The sequence below is a fragment of the Miniopterus natalensis genome, chromosome 15 (genome assembly GCF_054644295.1).
Source record: "Miniopterus natalensis isolate mMinNat1 chromosome 15, mMinNat1.hap1, whole genome shotgun sequence".
Taxonomy (NCBI): Eukaryota; Metazoa; Chordata; class Mammalia; order Chiroptera; family Miniopteridae; genus Miniopterus; species Miniopterus natalensis.
Genome location: NC_142095.1, coordinates 43,460,851 through 43,475,829, shown reverse-complemented (window position 1 = coordinate 43,475,829; position 14,979 = coordinate 43,460,851). Strand labels below are relative to the sequence as shown.

At 42.0% G+C, this 14,979-nt stretch overlaps 1 protein-coding gene across 2 annotated transcripts in view; it reads right to left on the bottom strand.

Annotated features, from left to right (window-relative positions):
- Positions 1-14,979, bottom strand: part of PTPRG (protein tyrosine phosphatase receptor type G) — a 637,170-nt gene that overhangs the window by 466,429 nt on the left and 155,762 nt on the right. For both annotated transcript variants that reach the window (XM_016223094.2, XM_087825063.1), the window contains exon 2: positions 7,351-7,455. In XM_016223094.2, the coding sequence (XP_016078580.2) occupies positions 7,351-7,455 (105 nt within the window). The remainder of the gene's footprint in view (positions 1-7,350; positions 7,456-14,979) is intronic.

Below are 14,979 nucleotides of genomic sequence, written 5' to 3'. Positions count from 1 at the left end.
ATTAATAAGTATGTTGAATGAATAAGTAAGTAACTTCTGTTAACGAACTGTAAATAGGCTAATAGCGAAGTGTAGAGTCCAGACAAAATTTAATTGTAAAAAATAAAGTGGAGGCTAATGAATTAGGAGAGAGGGGCCAAGCTAAGCATGAAGGTGGGAGCACCTTTGAGCTGGGGCTTGGGAAGATGAATCTTAAGGCTGATTCCTCCCCAACCGTGCGGTTCCATCAGATCAGGTCTCTCTGCAAAGGAAATGTCTCTAGGAAAATGACCCCCTTAAGAGACTGTGGAGAAGGTATAGGAGAGGGGCAAATAATAAGACTATTAATACAAAACTTTGAGGTTCTAAAGTGCCTTCCATTCCTCTAATGACAAAAGTCGACTTCTGCGGGCATGTGTATTTTGCTTTACCCTGTATAAATATTATTAAAAATAGCCATGGAAATGTTATTTTAGGAATTTAATTATATCTTAAGTTCACCAGAGGAGCTCATTACTTAAAAGGGTCCAACGGTGAAACCTTTCATAAATCACCCACTAATTTACCTGAATGTCATGGCAGGAACCCCTTAGTGAGTTCCTAAGAACAGACTCTGGCATGAGTCCATTTATCCATTCATCCACTCACTCATCCACTTGAAAAATACGCACCAAATATGCACAAAATGAAATACTATGGCACACAGTAGGAAAAACAAAAAAATTATAAGCTATACAAATCCTTGTCCTCAAGGTTTCCACATTTAGCTGGGGAAATGAGACATACACCTACCTACACACACAACGCAGGCGTGTGTTATAGAGCAAGATGCTTACGTGAATAGAGTGCAGTGGCATATGGCTAAGAGCCAGATGAGTAATACCTATTCCTCTCCAGAGTAGAGGCCAAGAATTACACCAGGTGATTACATATATTACCTCTGCTCCTCAAAGCCACCCTGCCAGGTATGTCCTTTTATCTCCATTTTACAGCCGGGCAAGTCATCAAGCCCCGGGACAAGTAGAAAGGACCTTGCATATATCTCCTCCCACGATTTCCTGGCCACAGTAGGAATGCCTCTTAGAATAATCCTACTTGACCTTCACCCAGCCAACACCGGGCACTTCTTGCAAGACACTTCAGTCACTGCATGTCTCAGTTTTGGATTCCTCTAACCATAAGAAATGTTCCCCTTGTTTCAATTCATAGAATCTTTCTAGACAGAAGGAACGTGAGATAGGACATGCAGAAAACCAAGTAGAATACGTAAAAAAGGGGTGGTAGAAACCACAGCCTGTTTTTCTCCAAGTCTTTGAGGGGGAAGAGAGAGAACAAAGAACTTTATGAAAATGCCTTAACTTTCCACTTGAACTTGCTCCAGATTTGTTTCCCATTTCCCTTTCTGCCAATGATGACCTACCTAAGATGTGTTAGTTTTGTGCAATAGTTACAGAAGTTCTGGGCAAAAGCCAAAAGTTCATGAGCTGTCATAACCTCAGATAATACAGAAAACTGTCTGTATCTTAGTCGAATAAAATTAACAGAAAAGAAATGAGTTTAGTGCCTGGCTGGGCGTGGCTCAGCAGTTGAGCATCCACCTAGGATCCAGGAGATCAAGGTTCGATTCCCGGTCAGGGCACATGCCCAGGTTGCGGGCTCCATACCCAGTCGGGGGCGTGCAGGAGGCAGCTGATCAATGACTCTCATCATTAATGTTTCTATCTCTCTCTCTCTCTCTCCCTCTCCCTTCCTCTCTGAAATCAATAAAGATATATATATATTTTTAATTAGTATTTACAATAAGATACTCTTATTTGAACTATTGTCCCCCCTTTTTTAGTGTAATTCTGCATGAAACACATAAAAAGGTCTTTCCCCTTTTTTCCATATCTTGGTATAAGGAAAATAAATCCAAACACATAAAGCAATCTTGAAATTACATTGCTATTATTATGTTAACAACAATATCTTACATTTATGTTCTGCTTCATGTCTCTGATGAATGTTATTTTCCCACTGAACTCAGATACTAAGACCCACCTTTTTTCAGTAGACAAATTCACAACGGGACTAGAACACATATATCTGGGCTCCTCCATTCCTCTACGCTAAAGCTGTAGGTGTTCGCAATGGCACTGTGTGATAAGCCTCTGGAAGTCAAATTTGTTGGCATTTCGCAAACAAATAGGACGTGTGCATTATCCAGAATGATGTAACTTGTCCAGTTCTAAAGTGCAAAGTTACACTAATATTAATGAATTACTACTGTGACAATACCCTACAAACAAGCTATCCACAGCTCAAATACTTCTGCAACTCTCAAGTAACTGGGGTGGAAGGCGCCTGGAATAACCAGACCAGCACCATTCACCAAACCCCACGCACAGGAAGGCAGCCTAAGGAGCAGGGGGCAGGAATATGGGCACCCAGGAGGGCTACCGCCCACTCATCGCCCTGATCCATCCCCTCGCCATCCCACTCCCTCGTCTTTGTTCCTCCCAAGTCCTCCCCAAAAGCAGGACCACCAGAATCACTATGAATGCTAACTGAACGTTTCTCAAAAATATTCCAGCTCAAGGGAAATGCAAGGCCCGAGAGGGGGGCCGGGGGTAGACGTGTTCCAAATCTCTGAACATTCTGGGTCAGGCTAACGTCTGCTCCAAAACCCGGGCTGTATCAGTGTGAGCAGAAGTTGACAAGTCTTTTCTGTAAAGGGCCGGAAAATCCTATGCTAAACATTTCGGTCAAAGGTGTATATAAACTACTCAACGCTTCAGTGTCAGCATGAAACCAGTGAAATGCAACACACAAAGGAATAGGCATGGCTGTGTTCCAATAAAACTTTACTCTCAAAAATCCATGGTGGCTTGTAGTTTGCCAACCAACCCCTGAACTTGAGGATGGTTGGTTTGCATAGCCCTCATTCCCAAATCCCAAATGGGAAATTCTGGTGAAATACAAATGACAGAATACCACCAAAGAACCGACAGCACTGCCTCAGGAGGAACAAAGACAAATCTGTGAATTAGAGGCATGAGATTAAAATCTATACCATTAAACCAATCTTTCAGAAGTGGCCTGCTTTGCTCTTGCTGAATGTAAAAGCATTTCCCTCTACAAACAATGAGTCTTTCTTTTGTCAGTCTCATTTTTCAAGGAACATTTCTACCTAGAGGTATATACCTGCAGCTGAGAGTCCAACATCTGGTTTACCATAGTTTCAAGGCCCTGGTCTGGCTATGGCTGGGTAGCTCAGTTGGTCAGAGTGTCATCCTGATACACCAGGGTGGCAGGTTCAGTCCCTAGTCACGGCATATACAGGAATCAACTAAGAAATGTGTGAATGAGTGGAACAAGTCAACGTTTCTCTCTCTCAAGTCAAAAAAACTTTTTTTTTAAATTAATAAATAAAATAAAGGCCCTAGTCTGATGTGCCAAAAGCAGTAGGCAACAACCCTTACTGCTTCCTGCCCTTCTTTGTCTACTTGCCAAATGCTAAGGAATATCTCTGACAGACCCCAGGTCCGGACATGAGAACCAATATTCCACCACCTCGGTGTCAGGGGAAGCAGAACCTGCCAGCCCGAAATATATCTTTTGGGATATTGATTATTTTAAGCTGGTTATTTTTAAGAAACAAAGACTCAGGAAAGAACTTTGACCTTCCCCCTAACTGCCTAGAAGAATTGAGACAGAGGGCCTGCCCCATGAAGAAAGATATCCTCACATACAACTATAGTTAAATATGAACCAGACTGTGAAAGACAGGGAGGAGCCTAGCATGGCCCATTTAAGCTGAGTCCTCCCTGTGTTCCATTGTTTCAAGATGGCCCAACAAACATTTGTTTACTAAACATTAACTCTTTTCATCCCCTTACTTCCCTTTGAAGTCCGAGACCGACCCCTAACTCCTCCTACTTCCTTAGTCCAGATTGACATATATACTGCATTTTGTCTTATTGTCTTTAAAATGTTGGTGCTTATGTGAATTCCCATGTACTGGTATTAAAACTTGATTTTCTCTGGTTAATCTGCCTTATGTTATTTTGATTATCAGTCCAGCCAGAAACACTTTCTAGGGTAGAGGAAATTCTATCTTTCCTCCCCCACAGGTGGGAAGCAGCCTCTGCTGGAGCCAGCACTGTGTACTTCTCAGGAAAAACTGATTAAAGCCTGAGGACTGCATACCATCCACGGATGCCACTCTCATTCTCCCCCCTCCTTTTATTTTCTGAATTATGACTAGCAAGTGGCCTCACTGGTTCTCCCAAATGAGTCCAAATGTTTCTGGGCATCCGCATGTGACTGTCCCATCCCAATTCCAGAAAAAAAAATCAATTAGAACAGGGTTGAGGAACTATATAGCTTGTGGGCCCTATCCAACAGGCCAACTATTTCAGTATGGCCTACAAAGTAAGAATGGTTTCTATATATAATCTATGTGTATATGTATATTTTTTCCTTCCCTTCTTTCCTCCCTCCCTCCCTTCCTTCCTTCCTTTCCTTCCAATTGTTAATCCTCACCAAAGTTCTTTTTTCCAATGATTTTTTTTTAGGGGGAGGAAAAGAGGAAGGGAGAGAGGAGAGAGAGAGAAAGAGAGAAGGAGAGGAACACCGATGTGAGAGAAGACACACATAGATTGGCTGCCTCCTGCACATGCCCCAAATGGGGTGGAGATCGAGCCTGCAACCCAGGTACATGTCCGTAACCAGGAATCGACCTCTTGACCCTTTGTTTCGTGGGCTGATACTCTAAGCACTGAGCCACATCGGCTAGGGCTGGTTTCTATATTTTTAAATGGTTGAGGGGAAAAAATTAAAAAGAAGTATAAGATTTCCTTACACATGAGTATTATATAAAATTCAAATTTAAGGGTTCATAAATAAAATTTTATGGGAACACAGCCAGTTTGTCCAGTATTATCTATCACTGCTTTCTGCACTAAAATGGCAGAGCTTAATAGCTGAAACAGATACCACATGCCTGGAAAAGCCTAAGATATTTACTATCTGCATCTATCCAGAAAAGCATGAACCCCCTGAAGTTAAACTACCAGACATTCCATCAATAGAAGACGTTCCAAAATCCAGATATAATGCATTCTAGAAATAAAAAATGGAGACTCATTAAGTCCACCAAAGTTAACAAAATCAACAATTACATCATCCCGAAGACCACAGCACTGTGTCCACTCTAAGTAATGAGAAGAGTGTATAAGCCTTTCATTCCCTCACTGCCATTTTCAACTGGAGATGCTGATGGGATGTAACTTACAATTTTCAACTAGCACCGTCAGTATTCTAAATTGATGAACTGTAAATAGCAGGCCACTTTTTGCCTCTCCTTAACTAAATTGGAGCCACGGAGTACAAAAAGATAAATTTTCTTTGGATTTCTTGGCAAGAAGCTATATATATATATATGTAATTTTGGCTTTCACCTCCCAATTTCCTTCATTTATCAAAAATGTTGACAAAAAACGCTCTAATTAGATCATTCTAATCACAAGAAACTGGGTGTGATGGAAGACTTCAGAATCACTATCTGTTCTTTGCAAAACAAAACAGATAGGCTATTCTCTCTGTAGGGGCAGGAGATTTATCAAGAGACAAAAGGATGCAAAAAGCCAATAGATAAGGTGTAATTAAAGATCAGGCCTATAAATTTTACACTGACATAGATTTAAGAGGATTTGCAGGTAGAAATTCAGGATTTAAAACCTGAGTATCATTATGAAAATAATACCATTCAGTTCTATATGCAACAACATTGCATAATATATAGATTTATTATTAAGACTAATACTCCATGCCTCCAAGCTCTTTTTCAAACAAAGAATGTGAATTATTCAGTGCCAAAGGAATTTCCAAAGCAGTCTATCTTCTTCAAGTATTCCTCTTCAATTAGCTACATTATCTATGTATTGAGCATCAAAATCTATTTTAGAAACAGAAATCACCTATCATATTTTTGTTAGCTGTCAGAGGCATAATTTAGAAAGGTCTGTGTATTCTTATATGTCTTTGTTATTTTTCCCCCTAATAATGTAATAAAATTATTTCCAATGTAATATTCAACCTGGTTATAATACAGGGTGGGGCAAAATTAGTTTTACAGTTGTTTGTGTAGAAAATAATACAATAATTACTAAATTATAATGCAAGAATAAACCCTGTGTTTCACGTACTCACTGGGGTGAACCTACTTTTGCCCCATCCTGTAGTGTTCTCTCTTCACTGGTTCAAAGGTCAAAAGCAAAAATAAAAATGAAAAGAACTACAGAATACCATACAGTAGAGAGTTGAAGTATATTTAACGAGGATCTGATTTAAAACTAAAGTTTATAAATGAAAAGGGGCGACATGCTAACCTCACAAGCTCAGGGGAGGCCTGCATGGCAGCCTTGCAAACTCAGAGACCTAAAGTAACCACAAAGGATAGTCTGAAATTAAAACTTTTTTAACTAAAAGCAGTTTATGCTGGGTAGTCATGTGTTGGGCCGGTATCTTCCCTGACAAAGGTAAATCTTTACCTTAACTGAGCCTGTCTATTGTCATTTTGCATCTAGGATAAGATATCTTTAGAATGTCAAAGTAATTTTCCTTTTTTCGGACCTCTCATTGTCACTGAGTTAACTGCTGACTGTTTACTATCCTGTATCCACCTAAGTCAAAGAAGTGTGTGTCTATCATTTTACATTTTATCCAATCCCAGAGGTTTCCCCACTTTCCTTTCTCCCGCCTCCCTAATCTATCACCAGTGGATTTCATGTAACCCACTTGTGTTTCCTCTTTCGATTGTGATGCATAAACTAAGGTGCAAAACTGCCATTCTCCGGAGCAGTATCTCAATCCACTGAGACTGTGCTTCCTGGTCAGTACTTGTCGGCAGTTTTGGGTCAAATTCACAAAAATTCTTCACAGTTTTGAATGTTTCTTATGTTGACAAGTTGCATTTCTTAAAGCATCAAAGATCATTTTGATATGTGATGCTCTGTAATATTTAACAGACATTTAGCAGCTCACGACCAGCCTTATATTTTCTGCTCTCTGAAATCACAGCCACTGGAAAGACAGAAAAGAAAAGGCTGCACCTTTTGGAAAATGACAAGTTTGGTACAATAACTCATTAACAAGTTCAGAAAATAAATTTCGAGGGAAAAACAGGTTGAGAAAACAGATGCGAGAGATAAATTAAGGTACTTTAATAACCTCGAGGCAAAATAAGCTTGAATATTTTAACTTTTCCGGAACTACAAGAAGTTTGAACAAACAGAAGTCACGCGTGAAGGTCATTCAAAGTGAACCTTCCAGTGAGTTTAATAGGATGTTAACTGACCTGTGTGACCAGGGTCAGAACAGGTCACTTACCGGAGTAGGCCCAGTACGGGTCCCCTGAGGCCTTGCGCCTGCGGATCTGCGCTGAGCTGCTGTGTCTGGTGTCCTGAAGGGAGCCAACATAGCCTTCTGTCAATGCTGGAAGACAGGGAGAGCCACTGTGAGACCAAGTCATCACCCACCAAACTCAGGAAGGTGTCACATGCACACTGTTAAGTGACTTCCTGGAAGCACAGGCCTTGGAAAAACTGAATAGAACCTCTTGGTTTTACAGAAAAACTACTACAGGAGCTAGAGAAATTACTGTGGTTACTACTAATATCAATCACAGCTTACAGTGAGCCTTTATTTTGTGCCAAGAAGCGCAATGCACTAGGAACTTTATACACACTCTCCTATTTAATCTGCAAGGCAGGAGATACAATGGTCCCAACAATGGGAACATTCCGCAGATAGGCAAATTGGAGTTTAGAGAAGTTAACTTGAACTTGCCCAAGGTTATACAACTAGTAGACATGGAACCTGCAGTTTGGGTTCCAACTACATGTATAAGCCTATGTCCTAGGTGCAAAGAGCCTCTAGCCTTATTTCATCTTCAAAGAGCAAGGGTCATTCCATCTCTTTTACAGATGAAAGAATTCAGGCTCCGAGTCCCAGGTCACCAAGACAAGTGTGCAGCCGATCAGGCACCCGAACATCAGCATGCCTACATCAAAGCCAGGGCTGCTGCCATCCACGCCCAGCACAGTCTGAGGCCAGGGGACTCTCAGTGTTGAGTGTCAGACTTCCACATCCTTTGGACCCCAAATAGTCAGTCACCTGTTATACTGGAGGATATGAAATGTAAAGTCCTCCAAGGACAACAGAAAAGAAACACTGCCCTGGCTGGGTGGCTCAGCTGGTTGGAGTGTGTCCTATATACCACTAGGTTGCGAGTTCCATTTCCAATCAGGACACATACCCAGGCTGCTGGCTCGATCCCTGGTCAGGGTGCACATGGGAGGAAACCGACCCATGTTTCTCTCACATCCATGTTTCTCTCTCTCTCCCGTCCTCTCTAAAAAAAATAATAATAAACATATCCTCAGGCCCAGCCAGCAGGGCTCAGCAGTTGGACATCTACCTATGATGCAAGTGATTGTAGTTCGATTCCCGATCAGGGCACATGCCCAGGTTCCAGGCTCGATTCCCAGTGGGGGACATTGCAGGAGGCAGCCGATCAGTGACTCTCTCATCATTGATGTTCTCTCTCTCTCTCTCCCTCTCCTTTCCTCTCTCTGAAATCAATAAAGAAATATTAAATATGTGTGTGTGTGTGTGTATTTCCTCAGGTAAGAATGGAAGAAAGAGAAAGAAAAAAAAGGAAGGAAGGAAGGAAGGAAGGAAGGAAGGAAGGAAGGAAGGAAGGAAGGAAGGAAGGAAGGAAGGAAGGAAGGCTGCTTAATGGTGTATTTTTTGAAAGCTCAAACTGAATCCAATCTTCTTCCCCACTGAGGAGGGCTCCCATCTGCCAGCTACAGTGTTCAAAGCCTGCCCCTCCCATCCCATCATGGATGCAAATTTCTTTTGTTGTGAGCCCACACCTAAGTGCACTGATGTGTAAAAAGACAAATTTCACAGGTGCCCAGAATCCAAAATGAAATGGAATTACACTTCAAACAATACATCCCATCTGTCTATGTTAACATTTAAATGCATCCAAACAAAATCAAATGTGCTTTTAAAAGCAAAGAAAGTGGTCAGGGGAACTATACAGTCAATTAAAGATTAAGATGGCAACAGGAAAACACACTTTCTATTCCAAATTAGTCAGAATAATAATAATAATCTCACCATGATGACATTAGCTTTGTAGACACTGAGACAGTCACGAAGAAAATTAGGAAACGTAAAATACTTTATGCTTACACGTCAATCGCAAAGACTGGCTTTAAGAGAAGTAATGCTTGAGAAAAGAACAAAGATATTCCATTGATATGAACCCTTCCAAGAGAAATAACAATCTTTTAAAAATCTAAAACACATCCAAAAAGCAAACCTGGTGCCATTTATGCCTGCTCAATGGTCCTTTATGACGAAGTCAAAATCAAAGTCACTACCTATTTTTAAAGTAGGATGAAATGAAGATTTAGGTTCCTACCACCCACTCCATACTACTTTTTACAGGGAAGCCATACGAAGCCCCAGGAAGCTGACCATTCTAAGCGTGGAGGGATCAAAAATAAAATTTCCCATCTCCTAGTCTCCTAATCTAGTTTTTCGCATACACTAAAGCACACTGAATGAGTAAGTGTCAGGGGGTGATTGAGGGTCAAGCAAGGCATCAGCAGACGAGCTCAAAATGGAACCAAGCCAGACGAAGCAAAATCTATGGATGATTTCTGTTGACAAATTTTAAGCCAGGGACAAAGCCAATTTAAAACCACCCCCATGAAAGCTTTATATTCACATGAACCAATTATCTGCCAAAGTTTACTTTTCTCTCTTTTATAAGCAAAAGATCCACAAATGAAAAAAACTGTGACCTGTGATTTTCAAACAAGTCACTTCATCATCAAGTTCTCCATCCATAAAGACCACTAATAAACCACAGCTCTGACTCTCAACTCTGGCTGCTCTAAGAAATAGAAAAAATTAAAGAACTCTATACCCTGACCCCTATCTGCAGATACTGGGACTTAATTAATCTAGGGGGAGACCCAGATATCAGCATTTTTTAAGTTATCCAGAGATAAGCAGCACAAACCTCCCTGATGAGGCAGACCTAAGGTCCTGTTCAGCTGACATTCTCAGCTCCTACCCTGACACCTGTAACTTCACATGACAACTTTTAACATGAGTAAAGAGCTGGCCGAGCAGAAACAAACAGCATGCTGCAGAAATCACTCCAGTGTGGTGTCAACCTCAGAATTCAGACCAACAAACCTGAACTGAGACAGACTTCTAGCCCGAAAACTGACCAACAAATGCACCAGGTATCACAGTAAAGGGAATGAGGTTATCCTTAAGGATAGTAACTCCTAGGCCTTCTACAGGAGATGTTGTCTAGTATTGCAATCTCCACAACCAGTCCCCCTCCTGAAAAAGAGACGCTTTGCATGTCCCAGAACCTTTGAGGACGTCCGGGTGAGGCAAAGAGGGTCAGAGGCTGCCAGCATGTCCGTCGTTTGCGTGGCTTCCACACTGGCTGGCAGATGCATTACCCATCCCGCCTGGAAAGCAAAGCGACGGGGCCAGAGGTTCATGGGGTAAGCGTGACAACCTGCTGGCACTGAGAAGTAGACCTTAACGCCAAAAGTCTTTAACTAGACTGCACAGAGGCCGTCGGTTTGGGGTTCTAACACCTGCCAGCTCCCCAACCCACTAAAATATTAGTGAAAAAGGAGAACTGCAAAGATGTATTTAATTCAAGAAACTAGGGAGGAACGTGTCAGAAGGTCTTCCCTGGCTCTGCAAATCCAAAGGGCAGATACTTCCCAGCCGTCCGCACACATCACTCTGTGGTGGGAGCAGTGGACCTGCCTGTCCAAAGGTAGTTCAACTGGGGACAGAAGTAAGAGGTGTGGTTTTGCTGTATACCGACCAAAGAACAGGGCGTAACACAGGGGACAGGGCCATCTCGAGGAAGGCGGGTTACCCCTGGTGGGTTTCTGAAGTGCAGCGTGGGTTGGACGCGGCCAGGGAAGCGCGGGCAGGAAGCCCGGCCCGCGCGGCTAGGATGCTGCACCAAAGGGCTGCGGGGTCAGTCCCCAGCTGGGGCGCCTAGGGAAGGCAATCTACTGATGTTTCTCTCTCACATCGATGTCTCTCTCGCAGCATGTCCTAGGATGGGGATTTAAAAAAAAAAAAAATAGGCAGGGAAATCTGCCTCCGAAGAGCGTGCTGCATGGCCCGTGGAGGGCTCTGAGCTCCCTGGGGACGAGGGACTCCCAACCCGCCATGCACGGTGGGACTCGGCAAGTGGAAGGTGTTGAATAAATACATGAAAACTCGGGAGGCTGATGGTGTCTGTGCTGGGAGGAAGATCATGCGCTTCCGCGGGTATATGTGTGTATATAAGCCATAAGCAAAAACACCACCTCTCATCCACCATCTCACTTTCTAGGCACTGGCCCCCTAGAGAAACAACAAACATCTGCCACGCGAAGCTGGACGGAATGACCCCAGGACCTCACAAGCAATTCTTTGGGGAGGTGGCTCAGAAATGAACAGGGAAGCAAAGGACTGGACCACCCTGGCACCAGATTTGTCCTGAGCACATAAACTATGCATTAAAGATGTGCTCCCTTTTGCTTCGTCTATGTCGGTAATGTGTGGTTTCTTTTTCCCTAAATAAAAACATAATCATGGGCTACTGGCACTTGCATATTTAAAACAAAACAAACTCTTAGTCCCAAATGTATTTTAATCACATAACAAAGTTTGCATTTTTAAAAACATTTTTAAATTATTATGTGAACAGCAGTCAAAAAGGTATACGCAGTATATTAAGGCATTTAATATGTTACTGGCAAGAAGCAGAGATTCGCAAAAAGAAACAATCTGTGGTTCCCAAGTAAAGATACAGACTCAGCACACCAAATTCAATCAATTTTAATACTCTTTGTAGTCTTCTAAACTCTAACAGCCAACCAACAGCAGCATGGCAATGATATGTATGGTAAGGCTATGAATCATGCTATTGATTTTCAATATCGCCTGTGCAGAAAATTAAATTATGCAAATGCTTGCCTTTACGGATCCTTACCTTAATGTAAAATTGCATCCCTGTTTATGTCAGCAACTTAATTACACAATTAGAAAGGGAGAATGCTTATGAAAATATGTAGTTTCATTCTTTAGAACAGACAATAAGTGTAAATCTGCCCTTAATTATCATGTGTCTAACAAAGAGGAAGAGCTGGTGTTATGCAAACATATATCCTACCAGGTTCTACAGCTCCAAGCCCACTGCCGGGGCTGAAGCTGTCGGTCAGCAGAAAGCGCAGAGGGGCGTTTAGTGGGGTCACCACCCTTTGAAGAACTGGGACCGCAGTGACTTGACAAAGGTAGAAGGCACAAAGGACGTTCAGGCCTGTACACTGACGTGGACTCCTCTGCAAAGAGGTCGTGTCTGGTGTGAGTTTAACAATACACACACGTGCACGTGCGCACACACACACTCGGGGCATGAATGCACACGCGCCCGGTCTGGGCATGAGGAATATTAAATTTGGGCCGCCTTCAAGGGTCTGGATACTGTAATACTGAAGTGAGTTTAGAAAGGAAAAACCCAGTACTCCCACCATCCAGGGCAATTTGAGTCTCTCAGTTCTGACAGGGTGAGAGTGGAGATTGCAAAACCAAGAGCATGAACTACCCACCGCTGCTTAGGTCTCAGTCAGCAGGGGAATCTGGCCCCTCTGCACAGAGCTAAGGAGTAGCAAGTATTGTTGTTAGGACGTTTTCATAAACTCTGTCACCTCTGAGAACTTCTACCAAGCATACCTCATTTCCAGCCTGGAGCGAAAAAGATTAAAAAGTTTCCAGATGCAAAGGCCAAATCCTTTCCTATAAAAATATCCTACGAGTTACCTACCACTGAAGATATCAACAAAAGTGTTTCCTAAGTGCATGATTTAATTTCCCAGAGCACCGGACATAGTTTACAACCAGAAATGTTTTTATTCTGCGAATATAAACGCAGATGCGTACCCCATCTGCCTCGACCGTAATCTCAGGAGGATTCTGTGTAATCCTTACTCTCAGGGTTTCAGAGAAGCTTTGACTTGGGGGGAAAGAAGAGCTAGTTTCACGTTGTGTTAACTCTGCGTGTTAATCTGCAGGCTGAACATTTTTCATACGGAGAAACCAGCTCCTCTAAACACTACATAAGACAATGTTCATGACATAAATGTATTTTCTTAGGTTTTACTGTCAAAGAGAAGGGTCACTGAATCTACGTGGGATAAAAACAAAACATATTTTCCCCCACGAGTGCCAATGCATGAATTGAAATTACTGAGTACAACAACTGTCTTAGTGTTCCTAAAAAAGCTGGTACATCTACATGTGTGCTCCTGTATGCCTGAAAACGAGTGGGAGTCTCAGGTGCCCACCAAGAAAGGAAGACATGTGGTCAGGACAAGCTTTTCAGAGTAACCACAGCCATTCCTCCACCTGAGGCTTCCCACCATCTTGAACCTACAATGTCCACCGGCCCCAGCTATGCCATGATCTCCCACAGGGTAAAGTAGATGGCAGATGATCTGGAGAGGTGAAACCAGTAAGTTTATGATGCAAACAGCCTACAGTCCCAGCTTACAACCTGGTCGCACAGCTTATACTCAAAGCAAAACAGTGTAGTGACACTTGAGGGTATTTCCACGTCTAACTGTATGTCCAATTCTAGGCCGTTCCAAAGAACGTAGATGCCTGGGAGAACTGGTCAGCTTCCATCCAAAATTGAAAACATCACTATAAAGAAATTCTAGTTCCCTGGTGCCAGAATGAAAATTACTTAGGCTGATGGATGGATGGCTCCCATATAAAAAGAGTCCTAGTTCAGTGCCAGAGTCACTGCCAGAAACCAGCCCACTAAAAATAAGTAATAGGTACTCGCGCTTTCCAATCCAGAATGCATGCGTCCAGGACGGCAGACAAGCAGTTAAGCAGGCTGTTTATACCTATTATAACTGCTCATACTACAAACTAATTAAAGATCCCTCAAGGATGGCGAAATTGCTATCAAGCATAATTTTCTCTAAATTTTAAAGAGCATTTAAGAAAATTTAAAAACGCACAATAGTCTAAAATGAATAAATCTTTATCTTTTTTGTGTGCCTACAATGGGCAAAAGTATCAGATTATAGTTAGAGTAATTAAATATTCCAATCAGCTTCTCCTCTCCTTTGAGCCTGTATTTCAATTAATTGTAGTAAAATGTACTTAGTGTCCCAAAAGGTAAAATCAAAAAGCGCATTCCTCTGTAACCACTTCATTACAAATAGCCCTTCAGTTATTTGTGATACTGAGCTGACCTCAAATATAATAGATTATACTTCAGTAAATTACCTATTTTATCACATTCAAATGCACTTATTATCCCACTATAAAAATATATTTTTTCATCATCTGAAGTGAAAATTTACCTCATAGAGCTGTGATTTTTTTTTTAAACTATATCTTTATTGATTTCAGAAAGAGAAAGGGGGGAGGGGGGAAGAGAGATAGAAACATCAATGATGAGTCACTGATCAGCTGCCTCCTGCACGCCTCCGACTGGGGATCGAACCCACAATCCAGGCATAAGCCCTGACTGGGAATCGACCACGATCTCCTGGATCCTAGGTCAATGCTCAACCTCTGAGCCACACCGGCCGGGTGAGCCATGACTTATTAAAACAGACAACTGAAGCTTACAGGCAATTCAAGGGAAAGAGGAATCACACCCCAATGTAGCATCCTAGCGAAAAAAAGAACACAAAATGGGCTTGTAAAAATTACTTAAGTCAGGGGGAGAAGCAAAATACTGAAATTCTCTCTTCATTATTTTATTCTAAAGTAACACTGATTCCAAAGGCAGAATTTATCTTTGTTTTTAATCAGACAGGACTAAAAGAGACAAAAAATCAGAGCCATACCTCTGCTATTTAACATCACAGTTTAAAAACTTCAGAAATA